The sequence below is a fragment of the Eucyclogobius newberryi genome, unplaced genomic scaffold (genome assembly GCF_026437365.1).
Source record: "Eucyclogobius newberryi isolate DKJ021-1_F unplaced genomic scaffold, fEucNew1.0.hap1 SCAF_7, whole genome shotgun sequence".
NCBI classification, from domain to species: domain Eukaryota; kingdom Metazoa; phylum Chordata; class Actinopteri; order Gobiiformes; family Gobiidae; genus Eucyclogobius; species Eucyclogobius newberryi.
Window position 1 is genome coordinate 16,009,621 of NW_027316389.1, and position 25,122 is coordinate 16,034,742.

Below are 25,122 nucleotides of genomic sequence, written 5' to 3' on the forward strand. Positions count from 1 at the left end.
CACGTGTGTGTTGTATCAGTCCGCACGGGGGAGTGCGCATGCGCACTTCCACCTGCATTCTCAAATTGCCGAAAAATCGTCCATTGCGCCTTTAACTTTTCTTGTTATAAGACAGTGGTATACACACTATAACTTATTTACCTGACATCTTAATCATTATCTAGATAAGAAAAAGAAAAGGCAACATAGAAAAAAACACCTTATGGACTGGGACAACCCAAAAATAGTAGGAACAGAAGAACACAAGTACAAATGATCGATACAAAAGGCTATTGAAATCAGAAAGTGAGGCGCACGGACCATCAATCGAGGCGAAGGAGCATTTACTTTGGCTCACACATATGACTCACTTCTCCAGAGGCCACTACTCGGGTACAGGCGTGGTCAGTCTGATAGATCTGTCAAACTGACCACGCCTGGGAATAAGATCTGATAAAAGACACGTCACATCAGACATCACCTCTGACAGGTGAATAAGCTGTCACTGTTTTATTAGAAGAAAAGTTAAATGTAAGGTAACTTTAGATCATTTTTACCTATTTCCATTTCATATATATTATGTTGTTGTTTGGGCTGTCAAAGTTAATGTTTAACTCATACGGTTAAGCCCCAATGCAAATGAATCACATGGTCAATGTTAGTTAGGGAGGATTCCCTGACAGGCAAAGCCCAGTGCTCGTGTCATATATTCAATCAGTCCTCACAACGAGCGCAGATCATTCAGCACCTCATGTTCATGAGCGCAGAACAAAGGAGAACCTCTCGTGTTTGTGCCCCACGGGACAACAAAGTCACCACAGAGATGTCGAGTCAAACACTGAGCACTCCTTAAAAAAAATAAAGATATATTAGAATATTTCACAACACTAGACGGCAGGCCTAGCAGCTTACATCAGTCACCATAAGAGCCAGTTACACCCGCAAGCAGCAATAAAGGGCCTTTAACCCATTGAACCTGTTGTTTGTTTATATGAAACATGTGGCCACACAGGTTCATTATGAAATGAGATTTTAATTATAGACTGCTGGATTTTTGAATATTTTTTTTCAATGTGTAATCAAATAATATATTTCTCTTAGAAAAATAAAATCAGTGCACACTGGAATTAATTGATTAATTTAATCTGTTCAAGTTATTGTTAATATTTCTGTCCACACATTATACAAACCTAAACTTTGATACTTCCGCTGCTGTCTTGAAAACTAACTCCTGACTGTTCTGAAGCTCTCGTCTGCCTTTTTGAAGCCTTCTTACACGTTTGATTTGAAAATGTTGAAAGCCCACAGCCTCCATTCATCATGTGTCTTGTTACTGTGGAGCAGGGCTCTCTCAGCGTGGTGCAGACAGCAGCCCCGTGGCGTTCACTTACGCCGCAGTCAGTGGGACAAATAAATACTCAGTGCTGGCAGCTCTGTTGATTACTCCAAGAGGTGGGCTTGTTCCTCTACACCGCACCTCCATGTCTCCTCTCAGCATCATCCGCCCAGTACATTTACATAGAGAATGCAGCGGGGAGGGGCACAGCACTCCACCTGAGTGCCCAACGTGAAATATGCATCAAGTCTTTCATCAGGCTCTGTATACACTGCACTCTGGTGATCCTCATGTGTACCGGCTGTGTTGTGTTAGCTTTGAAAACGCAGGAGGAGCGCGTGATGTGTGTTCTATTAATCATAGTCCAGTGCGATGGATGTCCCTGGTATCACACATGTAGAGTAACAGTGCCACACGTTCGCCTCTTGTTTCTGCGGAATAGAAGAGCTGATGAACTCCTGCTAATAGCGCTAGCTTTGATCCACCCAGAACATGAAGGGTGCGCTTTTTAATTATGGAAGGCATGAAAAATAAATGCAGCGTTAAGTGCAGAGTTGCTTCTTGGTCTTTCCTTTTTGTCTGAGTGCTAATTGAACGTTGGCATTACTTCACTTGCGATGGTGTGTAGACCTGAGATGTTGAACCACATGTTTGATGGATAGATCAAGAGATTGATAGATGTATAGGGCAGATATTTGCACTTTTTTAGCATATCAGTGATCAGTCTTAATTCTCTAGCACATGGCCAATATTTAGCTTTTGCCGACCTACTGCCAAAAGAGTATGAATAAAGCTTTATTATAAACTTTTTAATGCTAAGAAGGTATTGCTCAAAAATGAACGGGTTTGTGGAAAAACTGAGCTGTGATTGAGTGAATTTTAGTTAGACAATTTGGGGAAAATAATAAAAATCGGCCTTGCGTATCGGTCCAAAAATATTGGCATCGATTACCATTTCTCTGGATTCTAAACAATCAGCATCAGCCATGAACAAAAAACAGAAAAGAACAAACCATTGGTCGATTTCAAGAATCAAATCAAACTAAAAAAAACTAAAATGTATCCGTTATTCCTCCAAAACCATTCACTCCGTGGTGTGCGGATGTGATTGGTGTTAGCAATAATACCGTCCCTGTCTCGATGCTTACATATCAGACCCACTACTTTAATCTCGAAAGGCCCAGTGTCTTATCAAGAAACTGCCGGTCTCAGTTCATTAAACGCAGAGATCCGAGATATGACTAAAGCGTAATGACGGACATGCTTCGTAGAGGTCTTCATTACATGGCAGGCTTCAGAGGGGCACTTCGGCTTATTGGCCCGAGCAAAGAGCCTGTCCTAACGGCTGCACTGTTCCCTCCCATCCGTGCAATTACGCTGGGTCCTCATATGAGCGGAGAGCCCGGCTGCGTGCGGAGGGAGCAGGACTTTGAACGCTCGTACGATGATGCTTCCCCGTGGTCCGGCATTCATTAGACTTTCTGCTGTTCACTTTACCAGAGAGAATGCTTGAACGATGATAATGAGAGCTATCGTACACACACACGCATGTCAGACACTGCTACACACAATTGGGGTACCGTTTGTGCTCTCCTTTGTCTTTCTTAGCTAAACTTGGTTACCTTTAGTGTATTTAACTATCTGTAAAGCATTATCTGACTCCGGCTATGTTTGAATGTTATATAGTTGTTTGAAAGCACACTTAGAGTTTTGTTTTGTAATTCTTTTGCCGTTTCTCTTTGAGCTAAAAACGCGTTGTTGTTTTTATCTCCTCCCACTGTTTCTATCCCCTCCTACTTCAGAAATCATTAGTTTATATTATTAAAAGATTGCATATGCAGCATGTGGAAAAAAAGTGATGATTACTGTGTTTACCTACATCAATATGCTCTGAATAGTGACGTACTTTTTGAAAGCCCGCTACCGTTGTCACAATGCGTGAACTCGTCTGATCGCGGCAGCTGGTTCGTGCTTGGATGAGAGACCGCTGGAAATACAAGGTGCCGTCGTTGGGCGTCGTTGGGCGTCGGTGGCTGTAGGATGTACTGTCATGTACTTGTGCGAGACGCTTCACCCGTGTTGCATCCAGTATGAATGAGAGTGTGTTTGTGTGAGCAAAGGACGAATAGAAATGAGCACAAAAGCAATCCAGAGCATGTTAACAGCATATGTCTCATGTATGCACTCTCCTGAGCAAATAAACACATTTTAAAGTAAGATCGTGACAAGCCACTGCGCGGGCAAATTCAGGACCACAGAGCGCCATGCATTTTCATCTTAAAAATCTCATAATATTGCTCATTGTGGTTGTAAATTCAAGTATTATTTCTCATTCAGAATAAGGATAATTTCATCAATGATGCGACAGACCCCATATTGTCCCCTGCCACCTGGTCTGGCCCCTGGACCGGCCCCTGAACCGGTCCCTGGTCTGTCCCTTGCGTGGTTACCATAGCACACAAAAGCGCGCAGCCATGAGCACAGTTTTCCTTACACTACAGTGAAGTTGGAGTGTATTCCTGAGTGGGTTCTGATTGAGTGGTTCCATGTTTAGTTAGCAGCTTCCTTCTCTTTGTCTCCATACTTCACTGGTCCTCTTGAGTGCGATACGTCCTGTGCATAAGAGCAGGTAGCAGTAAATATTGTTATGACATGAATTACTCTCCAAGGAGCAGGCGTATAAGAATAGGCACGGTGAAATAATGCCAGTGGAAAGTGACAATATCCTGTTAGTTTAGTTATTTAAGAAGCACATTTCTGTCACTTTAAACAGAATGCATTTAGATAAAACTGCATTGTACGTTGGAATAACAGTGGGTTAATGAAATCATATCGTTAATGCAATGGTTTAATTTGCAGCATGCAGGTGCAGGGTTTGCAGGGTGGGATGGGTACTTGGGAATATATCATCGCGTGTATAGGCCTATACCTGGATGTTGCAGCAAATCTCAACGTTCGCACTTATTCTCCGTCCTCCTCTTATCAGCTGAGGAGGACTGTGGTGTCCTCTAAAACTAATTTGGATGTAAATCTTCTATTTGCAGACAATTCCATAGCGATACATTGGAGTAACCTGTGGAGTGCTTTTAGTTAAAACCAATTATAAATGAGCAGAAATAACAGCGCCGGGAGACAGAAGTCATCTTTCTCCACCACCTCTCCGGAGAGTCGGCCTCTCCATGGATTACTCTTTTAGTATGTTGGGGGCAGCTGATTAGAATCATTGGGCTTTTTAATCATTCAATGGATGTATAGTTTAGTGAAATAAAATGGATCAAAAGACAAAATGTGTCACTGCAAGAGGAACGTGGTGGATGTTGGCTTCAGATAAGTGATAAAGTTAGAGACAGTAGTCGCTTCAATATAGTAAAATTACAAACTGCTTTAGAGGTGCAATCGTTGTTTCTCATAATTATGATCCACAGTCTTAGTAGTAAACGACATGAAGCCCTGGGCCTCATGCAAACCCATGAGTGGAGGAGCTGTGACCCCCTCCCTCCATCACTACCCTCTCCTCAGTGGCTCCCGCTCTCTCTGCAGTTGTCTGGTTGTTTGTCACCAGGCCTCAGCAGTGGTCCGCTCCACTGCTCGGCTTGTGTCCTTGTGAGCGCCGGGTGTGCAGCAATGCCATGTGGAGCGTTCGGCGGGACGCGGCCCCTGTCTCCCCAGACTGAACAGTGAATGAGGATAAGTGAGAAGCGCCAGTCAATGAATCAAGCAGCAGGAAGGGAGCAGCCGGGGGGAGAGTGACGTCCCCCCGGGAGAGGCCTCGCATTAGGAACTTCCTTGTCTGTGTGTTTCTGGCACAGGTTAAATGGATCGCTCCCATTAGCGCGCTGAGAGGACAGCTCCATTATATGAAGGAGACTGTAACTTTGAATGTCACGGCGCAACAAGCCCGGAGCACGGCGCGTCTCGCAGGAGGCTGCCCGGCAATGCCCATCTATGATAATCATTGGCTGTCAGCGCGAGAGCAAGCGCGACTCCATTACGACACTGTCAGTCTGGGTCCGGGCTGTGTCTGTTTACAGGATGTGTGCCCCCTGCAGATAAGAGCGCAAGTTAACCTGTCCCTGTGAGCAGACAGCACCGCAGCTAGTGCTTAAACAATGCACACACAAAAGATCAAAGAGACGCTGACAGGTCTCCTCCTTTCACTGTGTGAAGCACTGAAACAGAATCATGCGGCTTTCTTCTTACCTCGACTTAATTTAGTGGAAAAATATGTCATTATTTTCCTACTGGAGGATAACAGTTTCATTCTTTGAAAAACTAATGATCTGAGGCTAGAATTTTACTTGAAAAGAGAATATTAAACACATTCTTGCTTTGGTAAGTCACACGCTACGATTATTCAATAAAGGTTTGAACATAAAATCCTTATATGCGATCTAAGCTTTTTGAAAAGTGTTTTTTTTAAATGGTCCGTTGCCAAACTGAGAGCTGTTGATTTTATGTTTTGTCTTGGCGGTTGCTGAGAAGGCTGGTGTTTCTTTTGTCTCAAACATTTGCGCTTCAGGGTTCGATACCGTTATAGTCAGCCAAGGAGAACGTCACCTCCAGACGACCCTGTGACCCCCGCGGTCCGGATGAGCCGATAGGAGCTGGCAGCTATGGCACTGCTCCTCAGTTCTGACTCACTGGATGACTTTGTCCCCCTCGGGTTAGACCGGGCCTAGACAAGACGACACAAGAGGGCACAACAACAGGACATATGAACGTTTAAATTTGATATACGATAGTCATGTGTGTGTTTTCTAACCCAGAGCGCAGTCAGTGAAGTCACTCACTGGGCAATTATTTGTCTCCGAGGGCCATATTCGAATCCAGGCAAGTAGCGGAGGGCCGGCCTGCGATCATTGGTGTGAAGAAAAAAAAATCAACAAAATTAAACATCAAATAAAATATCACTTTTCTGTCAAATATAGGCTATTGAATCTATTAATTAATTAATTTAATGTAATCTCTATTAAGGATACAAGTGCAGACAGATGCCTAAGGGTAAAAAAGATTTAAAACAAAAAAACATTATAATTTTTTTTGAAATATTACTTGGCATCTTTGGCGGGCTGGGTTATAAAGACAAACGGGCCGTATGTGGCCCGCGGGCCGTAGTTTGCCCACCCCTGGGTTAGGCTGTACACATTTCAGTTTGCATTACATTATTTATCTCTTAAAAATAGGTACATCGTGTAGGTGAATTGTGCACAGAAGCCAGACACGAGCTGAGCATCGTGGTTACTGTGGTGCACCCCAATGTTCATTCCGGCACAACAACTTTCTTAAAACCACCTGCACACTATGTCGACCAACTCAACAATAACAGTAACTTCTAACTTACTAAAATACCGTTAGTGCTTAAAAATTGTTTAAATGTGGTGCTATATTGGACAAATTTAATACGACTTGGTTAAAAAATTGGTAAAAGCATGAAACACATTTAAAGTTACCTTTCTGTTCGTGACTATTAGGATCTATCTTTGTGTGTGTCATTTACCCGTATGGAGGCCTCGAAGCCACAATGGTTTGTTGGGCAATCTGTAAATAGGGGACATAAGGCCATAATGTTCTTTCACAATGCAGTGAATATTTTTAATGTGGTTTTCCTCCTCTGTTTTCCAGGTATCTCAGTAGCAAAGAAGACGCACACTTGTAAGTACTTTCACTTTTCATGTTGAGATTGAGCTTGCTGTGAAATGCTATTTGATATCTCACATTCACACATTTATAAGCACAGCACACCTTTGGAAGAGCGCCGACCTCTGCCGAGACATTACACTTCTGCTTTAGGCTGACAACACACTGAGTACGTCTCATTTAGATTTGTCAGATTAGTATATAACCCGTCACAGTATTTATTCTCATGATTGTAAATGTGTGTTTTATGAATGTTTTGTCTTGTTGAGTGTACAGTATTTTTGGTGGGTTTGATGAAATTGTAATATTGACTTTGGATTGTTCTGTCATTGTCATCAACCACCAACTATTAACTACTAAGTATCAACTACGTACAGTATTTTTTCATATTTTTTGCTTAATATTTCTACATCAGCTTTATGGTTTTCAATCCATAATTTACATACTATAATATAATGATTTCATATTCTTGAATGGGACACTGCCCTCTTTGTTTTGTGTGACTTGATAATGTATTTAGACATGTGTGTGAGTCTTTAGTGCATTTTCTTGAACAGAGTGTGTGTTGTCTCTGATGTTCTGGCGCCGGCTGCTCTGTGCAGTTTGCATCTGAAGAGGATGTGGTCTGCTGTGTGGTCTAAGTTCTATGATTTACAGAACTAAAAGTTACACTTTCATCTAAATTTGAAATTTGAAAATAGCTTTAGGCAATACATCATGTGTACATAAAGAATATTGTAGTTTACCTTTGGCAGTTCTGCACTGCATAAGAGTTAAGCAGTCCAGTGTTCTCTCAAACAGTGATACTTTATATTTAAATGTGCACCGTAAACTGAATCTTGATTTGAAAAAATAAACCCCAGACTTTAATTATTGAATGCATTTTTCTTCAGTGCTTGCTTAATACACACACTTCTTGCTGCTCGTGTTGAATGGATGGACAGGCAAACCGCAACAAGAGGGCGATTCAATGAGATTTGTGGAGATTTTGGACTGCGTAGTGTGTTTGAGAGGCACATAGACACGTCTGTGTGTAGTGCATGGTCGACATACTGCGTGGATGAAAGAGGCCTGAGGCTGCCCCGGCTCTTATCGCTCTGATCAGAGCAGAGCTGGAAGGGGGTCCAACAGACCCTCCTCGTGCTCACAGCCAGACCGCCACACACACATTTGAAACAGGCCTTTTTGTTTTTGTACTCATTTTGTTACATTCTTCTTTCGGATACTTAGTGTCTACTAATATTAACACAAAGAAAAGTAAAATTAATGATTAGAGTAATTCAATTTTGTTTTAGAATTTGGGTAATTTGCTAAAAATTCCTTTTTAAATCTAAGGTCTTAAACTATCAACACCATTTTGAATTCCTGTGAACAAAATCTTTGTACATTTATTTCAAGAGAATTTAGAGAAAGAAAGATCTGAGGCACGCAATTAAAAATCCTTTATTTATTATACAAGAGACATGCATTTCAATCAGAGTACTTTGGATCCTCTCTTTTGTTTGTAATTTATGTTTCCAATTGATCCTGGATGAGCACGTGCTCTTGCACACTCGCACTGCTGATTCATCCCTGAGGCACTCGCTGTTCTTTGTTAAAACCTTTTGTTGTTTCTGGAGCTGCAGAAGTTTTTCATAAATGTAACTTTTTTAAACATGGGTTTAAATGTTAGTGAAGACACTGCTCACTAAAGTATCAGAGCATTAGATGGATGAGTATGACTTTTAAAAGCATTTGACTATAATTTTTAAGTGCTTTAAAATCCAAAATATCTGGGTTACACAGTGTTGTTATAGGTGTAACTTGCTGTCAAAAAGAAGGAAAAACCGTGCAATATGGAAGTTTTCAAATAAATCAAATCGTTGCCATTAAAAAAAAGTATTTTTTCTGTTGTATCTGAATCTATTTTATTGCGATCAAATTATTATTTCATCTCTTTTCTCTAGCAAATCCAAGAAACTATACAGTTATCAAAAATATGTGAAGAAGATGGTACCAAAAAGAAACAACGTAGTGACAAAGGAACTCTCTATCCATTTTGTAACCGCCCGTTTTCCTTATACAGCGTGGATGTCACTTTGTCCAAACTACTGCACGTGCGCGCATTAACTGTTCGCGGGAAATCCGAGCATGCCCTGTCTTAATTAATGCGGCTCTTAGCACCTCCACACCGGTCGGGGCCTGAATCAAAGAGCATGCGTTACCCGTCTGCGGTTCAAAGCCCTGGGCAGTAACTGGACTGTCTCATTTTCCGCTGAAATATTCAAATCTTGTTCGTGTGAGGAAATCAAAGTGGAGCCCTCTTAAGAAGCCAGTAACAAGTGGCTGATTGCTGCGGCGCGTGGACAGGAAGCGGCGTTTGTGGGCGGGCGGAGCTGTGCGCGCTACGGGGCAGGTCTGAGGCCGGCTAATGGACACGGAGGACGTGGAGGGAGGGCCAGTGGAGACGGAGAACCCCGCTGATTACGGGGCCGCTGGAGCTGTAATGAGCAATAGCGTTTGGCGTATGCTAATAGTCGGTCCGCGTGTCCCTCTTTGTGCGGAGAAGTGCAATCAGCAGTAGTGGTTTTCTTTGTGTACTTGTGAATTAGCCTTCTATTGGTCGTCGTGAGTCGGAACGTGTTAAGTGTTGCCGTCGACGTTATCTGTTCTAATTTAATTGAACTTTCTCGGGATCAGTGTTGGGGATTGGAAGAATAAACATGGGAGGGGGGGGAAATGGTTTAATGGTAGTGAGTAGTATGTCGATGTCTAATTTATGCATAAAGCATGTTTTAAAACAACCAAAGTGATGCACAGACATTATAATACGTAAGGAAACATAGGAAAATTTAATAGATTACAAGTTTAATAATATCAATTAAGATAAAAGCTCAACAGATTTCAACAAAAAAGTAACATGTTGAGAAGACACTGTTCAAAAAAGCTGTTCTGCAATGAAAATATGAAATAAATACAAAATGTGAACTGAACCACCGGGATATTGTGTCAAATCTGGTCTTCTCTCGTTCTCTTTGACCCAATCTCTTGTTTCACCTTGTTGGAAAAGTGTGTTAACAAATAAAAACATGTTAAATAGACAAATTATAAAACTGTAGAGGTTCTAACCTGTTCAATATGTTCAATATTTTACTTGATGTCATGTGTTTATGGCGTTTGGATGGATGTTTTCCAGTGATGTACTAAAATACTAATAGTATTAATTATTACCTCGCCCCCTCTTTGGCACCAGTGGACCAGATTTCCTGCCCACCCACTCCTCTCCTCCAACAAATCTGCATCTACCTTTACATTTGCAGTCTGCCCACCCAAACTTAGCAGGCTGGACGTGAGCCCGCTGGGCCGTGTACTGACCAGAGGCGAGGGGAGCGAGGGGGCCACAGGTCTGACGAGCTGCCCTCTCTGCCTCACTGATCAAACCCTGCCGCTCCTGCCAACCCCCTCATCAATATCAATTACACAGGCAGCTGTTCACTGGCTCCCTCTCCTCCCTCTCATCCCTCTCCTCCCTCTCCTCCCTCTCCTCCCTCTACTCCCTCTCCTCCCTCTCCTCCCTCTCCTCCCTCTCCTCCCTCTCATCCCTCTCCTCTCTCTCCTCCCTCTCCTCCCTCTCCTCCCTCTCCTCTCTCTCCTCCCTCTCCTCCCTCTCCTCCCTCTCCTCTCTTTCCTCCCTTTCCTCCCTCTCCTCCCTCTCCTCCCTCTCCTCCCTCTCCTCCCTCTTCTCCCTCTCCTCCTTCTCCCTGCATGGGTCATCGCTGAGCCATCCCAAACTCAACTCTTCCTCATCAAAATGGATCCCTGTGAGCGCTGCGGTGGAGATTGTACACTTCTGGTTCTGCAGCCTCTTTGTCTCTCAGTCTTGGGGCAGAAACAAATGCAAACTTGGAGGTGCGTTTGTTTGAAGTGAATAATCTTCCAAACATACAGTCTTGGTGGACTAAAAACACGCCCTGCTGATCGATGAGTAGACAAAACGAGACAGTGACGTGGAAGTGGCAAAAGCTCTCAAAACTAACGAAGATACGAAGATTAAACTGAAATACTTTACTTCTACTGGCTGCTGTTTAAATTAAAGATTTATACGAATTTGTGACAACTAAAACGCCATAAACTGATTAATCGATTAAGTGTCTAAAGGCCAGCAGCACTACTTGCAAATTTAGCTTCCTTAGAGTTCAAAACGCTCCTTTCACTAGTATACGTGACCCTTGAATCACCTTCATGTTTTTAAAGTTCCTAAGCCTTTACCAGACTAGTTCTGATCATTACAGTGCTCAAAATGCCGCCCGTGTGCAGTTTAGCAACTTTGACAGTAGCTGCAAATGTTGGTTTTTTTCACTTGACACAAACTCGTTCCACTGTTGCTCCAGCAGGTTCAGATCTTGTCTTGTATTGAACAATTTCATGACAGCTAAAGCCCGGGGTATTTTCCAGACACACATATTATTTTATACCAGGAAATACCAACGGCAAAGTAGAGTCAGGCAATATATCAAATTGTAGATAATATCGTGGATGTTGTTTTGAAGGTATGCACAATTTGAGCATAGTTTATCGTATATAGTGAAATGCTACAAAAAGAGCTGATTAAAAATAAAATAAATATATATAGCAAACTTTCAAAGAAGGTGATTTTCTGCTTTTGTGATACATTTTACAGATATTTTACATTTTTCTAATGATTAAACCTCAACTAATATGTTTGAAGACTGTTGGATTGACACAATATATTCTATTATATATTGATACAAGATTCATTTTGGTCAAAACTGCCCACTTCTAAGCCAAAGTGTCCAATGTAAAAACAGACAATGACGCTTTTCAATATTCTTATAAAATCACCTGAACTTGACCTGTACATTAAAGTCTCATTCATGTATTTACCCCATCCCAATTTCCTTTAAAGTGAAATGTCAGATCAACATTTCAGTGAGGTGAGCTGCTGCAGTTAATCAAACATGAGATTTATGGCCCTTAATAGTGCGGTATATTGCCAATTTGAGAGAATAATCTGTCCCAGTTGCTGTCTAATTGAGCTTGCCAACAGGCGGGTTCCTGTGGAATGGCCCGGGGCAGCTCGGCGCCTGCTGCGGCTCGGTGCTGGCTCGTTTGAAGGTATTTCATCACGCGCTGCCTTGAATCAGCGCTGCAGGGATTTGTTAGTTGCACTCCAGTGGGAAGTGCATCCAGTGCATTGTTAAGCTGCAGCTGATAATAGAGATCATATTGTCTCCGGGTGCGAGAGAGAGAGAGATCAACCAGGAATACGTCAATGCAGATGAACATGCAAAAGGTGGAGTTTGTGGCTTGTTTTCAGATGGTTCAAAGTGATGAGGTCAGTCTCTTTAATAGGTTATTCTCCATATAAAACTTTAGTGTTAGGATTATTGTGTGGGAAAACATCACGATTATTGAGACTGTGACTAAAGAACAGTGAAATCTTTCATTTTCTTTCATTCTCGTGGTCAGACATGTTACTGTTCCTCAATATTAAACAAAAAAATACTTAATTTTGCTTCTAAAACTGTGATGATGATTCATTTATGGTCTTTAGGATTACCGTATTTTCTGGACTATAAGTCGCACCGGAGTATAATTCGCACCAGCCAAAAAATGCATAATAGAAAAGAAAAAAAACATATATAAGTTGCACTGGAGTATGAAATGCAAGTGTGAAAATAACAGATAATATCACATATAAGTCGCTCCGGAGTATAAGTATAAGTCGCACCCCGGCCAAAACTATGAAAAAAGGTGCAATTTATAGTCCAGAAAATATGGTATATTTGGTAATATTCACAATTATCTTGACAGCTCTACTCTTTGATGGAACCAGTATTTTTCTGAAGAAAGTTATTTTATTTGTCAAATATCAAATGTGTTTACCCTTTAATACCCAAGATGATTTTGGTAACTGTTGTTCAAATGAGTCTGTTCATAGCAATACATTACAGATCATAATTATTATTTTTCACTTGTGATGTAACAATATGAAATTTGAGTGTTCTTGTTATTTTCAGAGGAAACGTCAGTGTTTTACAATAATTTACAGTCTAATGACTCAATACTTTTTGTAAGGTTTATGAATTCAAACTTTCTGGAAAAAAAAAGTAATTCTATGGTCATTAAAACATCCAGATAAAAAAGTTCTTTACACATATAGCTTTTATTATTCTGTGTGTATATAACAGAAATCACTCACTATTCACTCACGATTAAATTTTTTTAGTTTTCATGATACTGTAACCTGAATAATCACAATTATCAATTAACCAAGTTATCTTGACATCACTATTTTACACATTTACATTTCAAGATAAAGCAATTGAATGGTATTATCACTGCCATCTTCTGAATGATTTAAGTGTTAAAACAACAGACATGTCTTCCATGTTTGCTTTATCACTGTAATTGTCATCTACTTAGAATAACAAATCAATGCCAAACTCTTCTACTTTCCCATCAAATACATAGCTACATAAGACAGTATGAATCCGGCTTGTACTGTGCCTGTAAACAAGGTGAATTGGTTTCCTAAATGTTAAATTGAAGTCCTGCTCGGCTCAGACAATGCAGGACCCGGTGAGGCAAAGCTTTCGGGTGCTCGGGGTGATTTTATTCTCAGCACACTTCCACAAGTTGTTTCCTCCTCTCCCCGGGCGACGCGCGCTCCTAAATTGACACAATCTTTTGTTCGGCTGTATTGTAGGTTATGTTTCATCTTTCTTGTTTGTTCTGCGAAAAGACAGTATTTTCTTTCAAACATTTTGGTTTAATCTATTATAGACAGCTATTTTTTTTTCCGAAATAGGTCAGTGTAATCACAGCTGTGAGGGATGGACATCACTGTACAAGGGAAATCAATAGAGCTATCTATTTGTCGTAAACCAGGCCAGCGTGATTTTTCTCAATTTTTCTGCTCCAACACAATATGGCACTTCCTCATTTTTCACTCAAAGCATAATGTCTGCCATTATGTACAATTGCAAATGGCTTTTGAGGGAGCACTTTCTTTGCATAAGTTCCTCAGCGCGGGGACTTTGTTGGACACACATAGGTTTGATAAGTGTCTGGGGGCACTTTTTTTGTTGGTCTGGGGGGGCTTTGCCATTGTGGTGCGTCCCCATCCCTCTTCAGAGCGCGCTTTGACAGGATTTGATTGAAGCGTGAGGCAGCTCCTCGTCAGTCTCTCCTCTTTTGTGCCACGAGACCCGCGAGAGGGACACAAAGCCGGGCGGAGGAACAGCGCATCTGCGGCGGCCGATTCCTGCCCCGCCAGGTGAAGGTGAGAGAGGGGCGAGAGGGGGGTGGCTCGTCTATGCCAGGCTGAGCAGTTGGCACCATAACACACCGGACAGATTCCATCACCATCACTGCGTTTGATCCAGGCCCAGAGGGAAGCTTGAGCCACGTCCAGACTTATATTCAGGGCCGGCCCAAGCCTTCAGGGGGCCCTAAGCGAAAAAAAATTTGGGGGCCCCTCACCACGTCATCAGAATCAGTTTTATTGCCATTGTCAGTAAACAATTCACATATGGGAACTTTCTTCAACGCAAACAAAGTTCAGCAAAACTCCAGGGCATCCGTTTGCCAGTTAGTTTATTCTCAGCACCTCAACAGCTCAAATATTGATAACTTAAATCCCACAATGCAACTTGGTATTCCGCTGACATCACCTCTACTCCCTGTGCAAATAACACACATCCCAGATATGTTTTTGGGCGTATTTGTGGGCGTTAAGGGTCGACAGCCACATTAGCACATTAGCAGTTTAAACTAATGAACAGGGGGGTCTGGGGGCCCTCCCCCAGAGATTTTCAGACCTTTTTCGTGTATTCTGTTGCATTTTAATGTGGTCCAGCCGGCTAAAGTAAGAGTAAAATGTTGAGGTTGTAATGCTATAAAATGATGATGTGATGAAACTGTGCCAGGAGAAAATGATTAAAGCCAGTTATTAATACATTAGTGTACTTAATTGCTCAATACAATATTGGCTATGAAAATAATTATGATCAAATTGATTAATTTTAACTGAAAATGTAAAATTAATAGTTACCCTTACTAATTTATCTTTTACAGCTCCCAACTGTTCCTTCTTGCCAAAGTGACAAAACAAGTTATATTAAATTAAACAAATGGCATAAGCATTGCTTGATTAACAATTGACACTGATAAAACAGTACAAACATGTTATTCCCAGAGAAGTGAAGGTCCAAACCTAGCTATTGTGAAGCGACTGCGTTTCGGCAGCTTTGCCACTTTTGTATAAAAATATATAGTATTATTCTATAACAGACGTAATCATAATATGTCTGGTTATTTTTCACTATCAGTTTATTATAATTTATAACAAATAGTCTAATGATGCTTTTTAAATAAATTGAAATGTTTTATTGCTCTATTAAAAGTTAATTACAATATAAATGTTTGTTCTGATCAGAACATCACACACTCCTGCATGAAACAATGCTGCGATGTGATTGGCTGATGGACGTTACACGCATAAACCTTTACGTTCCTCTTATTGCACTTTAAGAAGTAAAACAGACATCACGAGTCACGATTGATCTCACACATGGTGATGTGAGAGAGAGGGACGCAAACTCAAACCCGCTCATCTCTGACTGAGGCTGCACAGGGGCCCGGGACAGGGGCCCGGGACAGAGGCCGCACACTGTTCACTCCAAAGTCTCACATCAGAGGTTCTGGACGAGACGGCGCTCGTCCGGACCGGATCTCCGCCTCTTAGTGACCCGGGGCATAGACGCCCCTCCCCGGCCTCACCTGCAGCTCACACTACCGGGCTGGTGTAAATGTTAAACTTATTATCTTTCATTCAGACATATTATTATGCGCGGTGCAGAGCTCTCGTCGCCTCCAGCCTGAGCGAACTAATGTGACAGAATCGTGTTGTTTCAAAGAGCAGCATTAACCGTCTCTTTGTAAGAGAAGTTCAATACCTGGAGAGTGTTGTTGAGTTTGCAGTTTCTTTACATCGTCAAGAAGTTTCTTCTTTCGTTTTTCAGCATCGGGGGGATATATTCCTCTGGACATGAGGACCACGTTGTGTTGTGTTTATGTTTTGCTCTCGTTCTGCTCGCGACCAATCAGCGCAGGTTTGGTGTCTTGGTTGCCAGATTGTCATTACAAACAAACGCGGTTTGTGCGTTATGTTACAGTTGTGTGCGCTGCCGCGCCAGCAGCGCTACTACACTAGTGGCGCACGCTGCGCTTGCACTTCGCATAAAACGGGTTGCCAGATTGGGGGCCCTATTAACGCCTCGGGGCCCTACGCGGCTGCTTAGTTCGCTTATAGGCTGGGCCGGCCCTGCTTATATTTAATCTGTTTGCGCCTCACTGTAGCACTGAAAACACATAAACAAGTAACAAAGTCTGAGTAGCCTTAATTTGTTATGAAATTTGTCCGAATATGGAAACGGCACATCATATATTGAGTATTAGAGACTCTTCACCACGAAAGTTTCATCGGAAAACTTTGAGGTATTATTCCTTTGCATACAGACTATCCAGTCAAATCCACATTTTGTGTTGTCGAACATGTATATTTTGATTGTATAGTTGATTGACAGTTGTGTGGGAACTGTAGAGATGTCATATCAGATTGTACTGCCATGATTTGTGTGAGAAGAAACACAATGATCAACTTTAGTCTGTTCAGAGTTCAGATTAGGAGTGTGCGATCTTGGCAAAAATGAATACCTCAATATTTTCAATATTTTATCCTGATAACAATAGACAATCCAACAGAAATGTCTGAAAACATGTCTTTAAATGTAATATTTGAAGTTTAATTATTTGACAAATGTAAAATGTCTGTGATCTTATTTGAAAGCTCTCAACATAACTTGTTTTTAAATTATTATTTCAAATCAGGCCTTTTTAGACTATAAAAAACTAATTTTGATTATCTTCAAAACAACACAATATTATCTACATTTCTATACATCTTCTAGTACAGCTTGAATAAAATGTATTTAATCTTGTGAACATCAGAAGCCAATGTATATGTTTCATTACTTATCACAATTATCGATTAACTGAATAATCCTGACATTCCCGAAGAGCGTTTGTAGCAGTTCTTGTCAATAGCCTAAAGTTGCTTTTCCAGCACGGCGCATTCAAAACCATTACAACATGTTCTGGTTTTAAATGCGCCTCGCTGAACTTTAAGTGATCTGGAGAGATCTCAGATGCAGCTGAAATAGTTTGAACGTTCCCTCCCTCCTCTCAGAACAGCTGGATGCAGTCTAGGTTCCTGACATCCAAACAAGTACCAGAATCAATGAATAAAACATATTTGTACAAAAACAAACTTAGGTAATTATCGCTCGCAGCAATATCCCCCCCTGTCTTCAGAAGTGTTGCAGAAGTTGTGTGCAGCGGAGAAAGTGCTCAGCGAGGCGTTTGGTGATCGGGAACATTGACATTTGTGCTGATGGTATTGTGCGTGTTTTGTTGAATCTGCTTTATTAGCGCCGGCCTGTTTCCCCCGTAGCTTTGAATTTGTGTTTGTGTGCGAGCTGGAGTGGGCGTGCGGCAGGAGAACAGAGCGCACGCTTAACCCACTGTCAGGTCCGCCGTCATCATTAGGATCCACTGATAACCGGCACACGCCCGCGTTTCCACAGCTCAGCATTACGCCAGCGCAGACATCAAAGAGAGGCTCATTCTGTGCGAGGGGAAGGGAGGAGACGAGGGTTTGAGGGGCGCAGTCAAGAGTGAGAGAGAGAAAGGGTCAAGAGTGCGGATGCGAGGATTAATAGGTATTGTCTGATTGAGGTATAGAAATGTTGCAGTATCAAAGGTCTCTCAAAGGCTATTGTGATCTCCGATGGCGTGTCGATTTCAACCCACAAAAACACAGACGTCTAGACTGAGGGACAGATTTGTACTTAGAGTCTTTACTGAACTGAACTTACAGAAATGAACATTTGCATGTGTGATGTGATTGTACAGGTGTCTCTTTGCCACAGTTTGTACTTGTACTTGAGATATTTACAAAAACAATCACAGGTCTACAGAGTTGTGCCAGAGAACAAAATGCTCATTTACCAAAAAACAATAGAAACTTTTCCTTGTGTTGATCGAGATAATAATTTTTTGTCAATATTGCCCCGATCTTCATCCTGGAAGCCAAAATGTTTCCACACGTAAACCCCAAGGAGCAAAGACTGTCCTTGTATTTAACTATAGTTATTGCACACTTTTCCAGAGTTACTTACTGTGTGTGATATATATCAAGCTATGTATAGTTACACTCCTAATGCCGAGTCTCACTGCTGCAAACGTGTCTTTAAACTTTAACTCTCCCTTTGCTCGCTGACCCAAAGGTCGGCGGGTCACTCCCACATCCCGGCTGGTGCTAGTGTAGGTGTGCGGGTGACGGTTCCTTCATGTCAAGCACTTTGTTTTGCTCAATGGAGGTAGAAAATTGTGGAGTGTGACTACTTGTAATGCTGCGTGGAAAACATACACAGAACATGCAATCTCCTCTCCGAAACACTCCTCAAGATCTGAAAGCTGCTGGACCAGTGACCGTCTTTCTGCAATAATTTATAATCCACATTGCATAACACGTGTCCAGGCTCAAATCTCCCATTCGTTTCTTATTTGGTCTTATTTCGGTCAATATGTCTCCTTCTTAATACCTATTACTTTCCTCAGCGTGGTGCCAACATGCTGCAGCCATTACATCAGCTGTTCCATGCTCCGACTATTGAACGCACCGGAGAGGGAAGTGTGCAGTTCTGCTGGATTACCGAATCAAGGTCGACTCACAAGACACAGAGCAGCATTATCCCTTAATCCTGTGTTTTGGTTTCAAATAGCCTTTTTATACCTAATCTTCACAAAAGAAATGACAAACAGAATCTGGAGGTAGGTATTTAAGGGCGCATTACCTGGATGTTAAGGTCAGGGCTTAAACCGACTGGAGCGCTGTCGCCTTCACCGGGAAAACACAACACGAGGGGTTGACCAAAAAGTGTGCGCCATGTCAAAATTAGATACAGTGAATAATTGCTCGTACAGTTGCATGTGCCTTGTGTTGTCTGTCCATGTTACTGCAGTGTAAATACTCTCTGCTCAGTTTGATGGTGGTTCCACTGGGTCTGTGCTGTCCATCAGCTGAGGCTGGAGTGAGGCGGAGGAAACTCAAAGGTGCTGTGAAAGACTAAAAGTGGGCCATTGCTGCTGTTGACCTACCTTGTTCAGAAGGTCCAGGCGCAGGCCGATGACAGCGGTGTTTCTCTGTGGACCACATTACTAATGTGTGAGGGTGCAGGAGGAGCACGCTCAGTGATGAATCACTCCCCTGCACCGCACCATCCTCATAAGTCAAGAGTAAAAGTGTCCTGTCCACCACAGAGACATCAGCCACTGCAGGAGGGCACAGCTCTGCCCCAAGTTGTGCTCAAGACAAACCAGGAAGTACAGTCTGTGGGTCATACCTCATGCTGCGTGTTCAGGCTACATTTATGTCTCTACGGAGCTGTGCTCTGAATGAGTCATCTACTTCTTGAGACATTTCCACAGTGTTTCAGTCCTCCTCCTTTGAACACGTGTGTCTGTAGCTTTCCCCTGGTGTCTGGCACTGCTATAGTCTGTCTGTAGTTAACTGCACCAGCCTGACCATTCTCTGACCTCTAACATTAACACAACCCTCTTCCTCATGGTCGTTATTTCTCTCATGAAATAGTATTCTCCAGCACCAGTCTCAGTTCTAGTTGATGTGAATGCGGGACGTGTAAAAATGCAGAATGTAATGGCAAATTGACTGAATTTTGGGCCGAAACACTTCACTGAAGGCCTGTCTCTGATCAGTTCCACTAATAATATTTTCTGGATCTTATTGCGTCCTACTTTTTCAATATCTTCTATTATTATTAGTGTTATTATTATTGGGGAAATGTTTATAGTGGATTTAATTTAACTTTGGGACACATCTCTGTTCCTTGCCGTGAGCTATGAGGTTAACTATTTTAACTAGCGCCCGCACCCCTCCTTCTCCTGTCGGTTTTATCGTTACTGCTGGGGGAGTGTGGACGTCGGGCGCAGGGTAATACATCACACACTCCAGGGGGTCTTCCTGCTCTGCTCCTCAATAATGAACTTCATTCGTTAACTTGTACCTCAAAGTCCAGTTCCCCCCTCTGCCCTTTTCAACAACTTACTGGAACGCAACATACCAACATAATTCTGCTGCTGTCCTGGCGAGCCAGCAGGGGGCGGAGCCTGGAGAGGCCCGGATTATAGCTGTAATGATGGAGGTAGAGTGGGACATATTTTGTCTCGTTGGCAGGTGGCTACAAACAATACTCCTCCTACAGTCTTCTTTCTGCCATTTTGTGTCTTCAGGTTCTTGCAGTTTCATCAGAGGAAAACCTAAGAGCCCTTATTATTATCATGCCACATTAAGCTCTATTTCTTTTCTTTTTTCTTTAATACTCGTTGTACTTTGTTGTGTATCAAAAGCTGACATTCCTCCCTGAAAACAATAAAAATCAGGCTTATCTTAGATTTTCCTATGTTGATGTCCTCGCTCCAAACATGGATTGTTTTAGTTCAATAGAAACCAGCTGTGCCAAAACCACAATATTCATAAACAATAATATTGTTACGGAAAAAGTCAGTACATTTCAAAATCTGGTTTAAAAGGTGCACATATGCAACATTTATCGGTTGCTTTGATTGGAATGACTCATCAATCTCCATAAAAACAAGCAGGGAACACCACCAGGCCAATAACGTGGAAAAAACAATCTTTACTTATATACATGCTTTAGTTAAATATTTTTAGTCCTGAACGATTGACTGAAGAGTAGAGCAGAACATTTGAAGATGACTGAATATGAGGCTCAGTCAAAATTGTGCAAATTATTACTCAATTAATCATGACTTTTTAAATGTATTCAACTAATCATGACTAGTCCACTATAAAAATGTATCGCAGTCATATTTTGATATTGGTAATTGTTATCTGGACTACACTCTAAACATTATTCTTAACAGCCAGGGCACATATTAGGCCACAAAATGAATGTAATACAATCCAATTAATATGTGAATAGCCCCAGATTATTTATGTGTTCTTACATTTTTCATAACAAAGACGAATCAAAATGTCACAAAAGAGTAAACTATGTCTGATTTTTGTTTGTAATACACTTAACTCGTACATATGTTGATCTTGAAGACTTCAGTCACCATATTTCAACTTTTATTTGTTTAAATGTCTCAATGTACTGTAGAAGTAATCGTTTTACTTATCGACTGCTAAAATAATCATAAGTTGCAGTGTGTTCGATGGAACATTGTAACATGGAGAGAAAAAAAACACACCAAATTCAAGGAAATGCTTCTCTTGAGTTGAAAAACTTTTTTGGGCAAATCAATAACGCAACTTGGCTGCTCGCACTGACACCGCCTCTCATCATCTCAATCATTTCATTCTACTGATTCAGAAATTTATATTTAAATCGTATTTTTACGCTGCCATCTTTAGAGCGGTGCTATAAATACCTGTGGAAGAGTAAGCGGGGCTGTAGCCTTGTCACACATATTCTATACGAGTGTGTTGTTGGTTGTGATTGTGTGACAGGTGACAGCTGTACACTTCACCTGTGTACCAGCGATCTGCTTTCATAGTTCTCCTTTTGACCCCCCTCTTCTATAAATATGCGGTTTGTGTGCGCGACTGACAGATGTGAATATGCTGAGCTGGCCTGGGGCTGCGCTGCCACTGCTCTCTGTTTACATGCACCCAGAGAAATCCAAATGAAGCTTTTGTTCCTGTAGAGCATTTATGTAAGCGTCTTACTCTGACTGGGTGACACGCCGCCTCCATGATATTGAAAATGAAGCATTAGTACGCGACGTGAAGTGGAGAATTGGGCCTCTGCCTCGAGCGGGGCCGGGACCGTTGTCGACCGGAGATGTCACGATGTCAGATGTTAGTGTTGCGACAGATATTGTGAGAGGAAATGAAATCACGAAACATCGCAGACGGGTAAAGTACTTTTCATGTAGTTTTACTTGTGTAGATTGATCTGAAATTCCTATTGTTGCTGCCTATGATTCTCACAAATATGACTTTTGTTCCCAATTATCGATAAACTGAATATTCTTGGTCGACTCATGACATTCTCTGCGCAGCGATTAGTCGACAGGTGACGTGTGGAGCTAGAAAACCTTAAATTATCTCCATGATTTGATGTATCTGAGCTAAACTGGACTCACAAGCTCACAGTGACAGATCCCAAGACAACTAAATAAGATAAGATAATAAGATAAGATAATCCTTTATTGTCCACACATGGGGAAATTCCATTGTTGCAATGCAGGTAGATACAGAGGAAAAGGACAGATAACTTATAGGAAGTTTAAAAAACACTCTTAATAGAAGAACTCTTATAAACAAAACTCTTATGAACAAAAACTCCTATAGACAAAACCTCTCATTTCCTAATAAGGAATGGAGGGGAAAAATAAATAAAGATTAAAATAAAATAAAATAAAAAACAGCTAGCGTAAGACAAGATAATAGTAATAATAATGGTAATGGTATGGTAAATGTACTATAAAAGTGTGTGTTTATGTATTTTAAAACAATACCAGTCCCTCCTAAAGTGCACTTAAGTTTACTCCATGTTGTTGTCCATTGAAATCCTTATAATCTCTCTAAAATAATGAGTTGTGGAGCTGGGCAATTCATCAAATTTAAATAGAGTTCGAGGTTCAGTCAATTATATTTTGATTGATCGGCTTTGTTTCCAGCTTGTGACACTTGAGAACACGACACGTTTGGTTTACAGCAGTTGCAGATCGTCAGCGTACACCTACGAACACAGGGGTGCACACAAGTTTGTACATACACAAGTAAACCTACATTTGCATCCGTGTTTGTGTCCGTGTTTCCCAAGTAAATGCAAATGATAAACCCCCTTTAGCTCGAAAAGGAGTGGGAAGAAGAAGAAAAACATCAACTCTCCACCCTGTGCTTTGTGTTAAATGGCACAGATCAAGTTTTTGCACTGTTTATGTTCATGAAATCAATAATGAAACACATTTGATCATGATTTGTTAAAAGAAAAAGTAACATTCAATTGAAAATCCAGATCGATCAATGTGAGAGAAAAAAAAGTGATGCGTTTTATTTTCCCCATAAGTTCAGCCGTGATTAGTCAACTCAAATTTTGGTCAGTCGGGACATCATCAATAAATCTAGAGTTAATTTATTTGAACAGCCCTAATGTCCATTCACAGACCCAAAAGTGGACAGTTTGATCTGTGTTTCCACCGGTGCAAACAGTTGTGTCCTTAGACAAGACACTTAACGCTCGCCTCCAGTGTCTGCATACGCTGCACACATGATGTGGCTGAATGGCTCTTTGATGTAAAGTGCTTTGAGTGCCCGAGGAGGGAAAAAGGCTACATAAATTGAGTCTATTTAAAAAAAAAAACCTTCTAGTGGCTTTATCTCCTCGAGTATTTGCCTATACTATACTGAAGTTACATTTTTACCATTCACTTTTCTTCCTCGTCATTTCCTGATAGTTTTTAGTTGTTTTTTTGTGCCCATATTTTCTGTTTTGCCTGTCAAATTGCTTAAACTCAGATGTAAAATCCACAGCATTTATTTATTTTTACTCTACATCTTACCTTTGCTTGAGTAAGTATTATTATTTCAAAGTAAAATTACCCTCATTTACTCTATTACAGTACTTGTACTTTCTTTTCAATGCTTTTCTACCACCTCTGGCCACATTGTCGTACGCTCGTAGCACATCTTCTTAAACCCGACCGGTGCATTCCTCAGACACGTTCGGCTCCCTTCGCCCTGAAACAGATATTCCTCTGGTGTCCTTGTGATTTATGGAAGTCCTCCCACCAGTGGAAGCCCTCCGGAAATTGCCTGGAATGGTCCTAAATTGGTTTATGATTGTCTGGTGTGGGCCGGGGATGTTCTGGCTCTAATATTATGCCCTCCACTCGCTGGCATCTACTGTATATTAAATTGATCTGTATTGTTTTCGTGGAGAACTTCTTGGAGTTGGTAATTGTGCTCGGGGCTCGGGCGGGTACGGCGGGCGGAGGTTTTGTGCTCCAGATGAGAATGGGCACATGTAATTGGCCCGTTCACAGACATGAGATGGTGAGGATGATGTGCTATTCCGCTCCAGTAGAAAGGTTAACAGTCACAGGGATGCACGCGGTCAGACTCCTGTTTTCCTGGTCAAAACATAGTGTTTGAGCAATCAGATATTCTCTGTCGCTGTCTCTCGGACGTTCCTTTGTACACCTGATCATTCCAAGAAGCTCTGATCACTCAGTCACTGCACACTCTCACTTAGTTTAAACAGCATCACACCCCTGCTCTTGTAGCTGTCATTGACAAACTTCCCCCCGTCTTAGTTCAAACAAGCACAAAAGGCTACACTCCACTCTATCTGTTGGTTTCTTCATTTTTAAAATATTTTTTTATGTGTAATGCTTATCTTGAGATTATTTAAAAGGATAGCATACAAGTCATTGCTATTTAATGCAAAATATAGTCACATTTCTTCTTCCAAAGTTTGAACTTTGCGTCAGCCACATGCTGTTACTGACAGGATTGGCTGTGGACCTCTTGATTAAAAAGAGCCAGGCTGATCATTGACGACGATTAGAGTTCAGTTTATTCTTTATTTGTTAGGGACAATGTAGACATTCATTAATCTTACAAAAGAAAAGATGTTCTGTACCAGAAATGACTGACTCTTAGTCTTGTTTAACATTTGATTAATTGCTTAGCCCTTAACCCTAAACAATGACTTCCTGATTCTAAAACTGTTCAAAATTAAATGACTTAAATGTTGCTTATTAAATCAATACCCTGTCAGTTTGGTAACATATTTAAAGTGTGAGAAGGAGCAGCCTGGGCCGAGCCGTGAGCCGTGAGCTGATGATCAGGGCCTTTGTGGCTCAGTCGATGCTCTAATGAAAAAGAGTGAGGCTGAAGTATCGGCGTCCTGTCAGAACTGCCCTGTCCTGTGGGACAAGCCCATCACATGCATGCCTAATGCACTGACTAATGCACTGCTTAATGCAGTCGCATTTCCACTGAAACACAACTACGGGTAGTCTGCCACTATTTTCACTTTGTCCACCAA

General features: G+C 41.5%; 1 protein-coding gene across 2 annotated transcripts in view; it reads left to right on the plus strand.

Moving 5' to 3' along the window:
* The window catches only part of roraa (RAR-related orphan receptor A, paralog a), a 185,702-nt gene that overhangs the window by 110,848 nt on the left and 49,732 nt on the right, over nt 1-25,122 (plus strand). For both annotated transcript variants that reach the window (XM_072435854.1, XM_072435855.1), the window contains exon 2: nt 6,938-6,967. In XM_072435854.1, the coding sequence (XP_072291955.1) occupies nt 6,938-6,967 (30 nt within the window). The remainder of the gene's footprint in view (nt 1-6,937; nt 6,968-25,122) is intronic.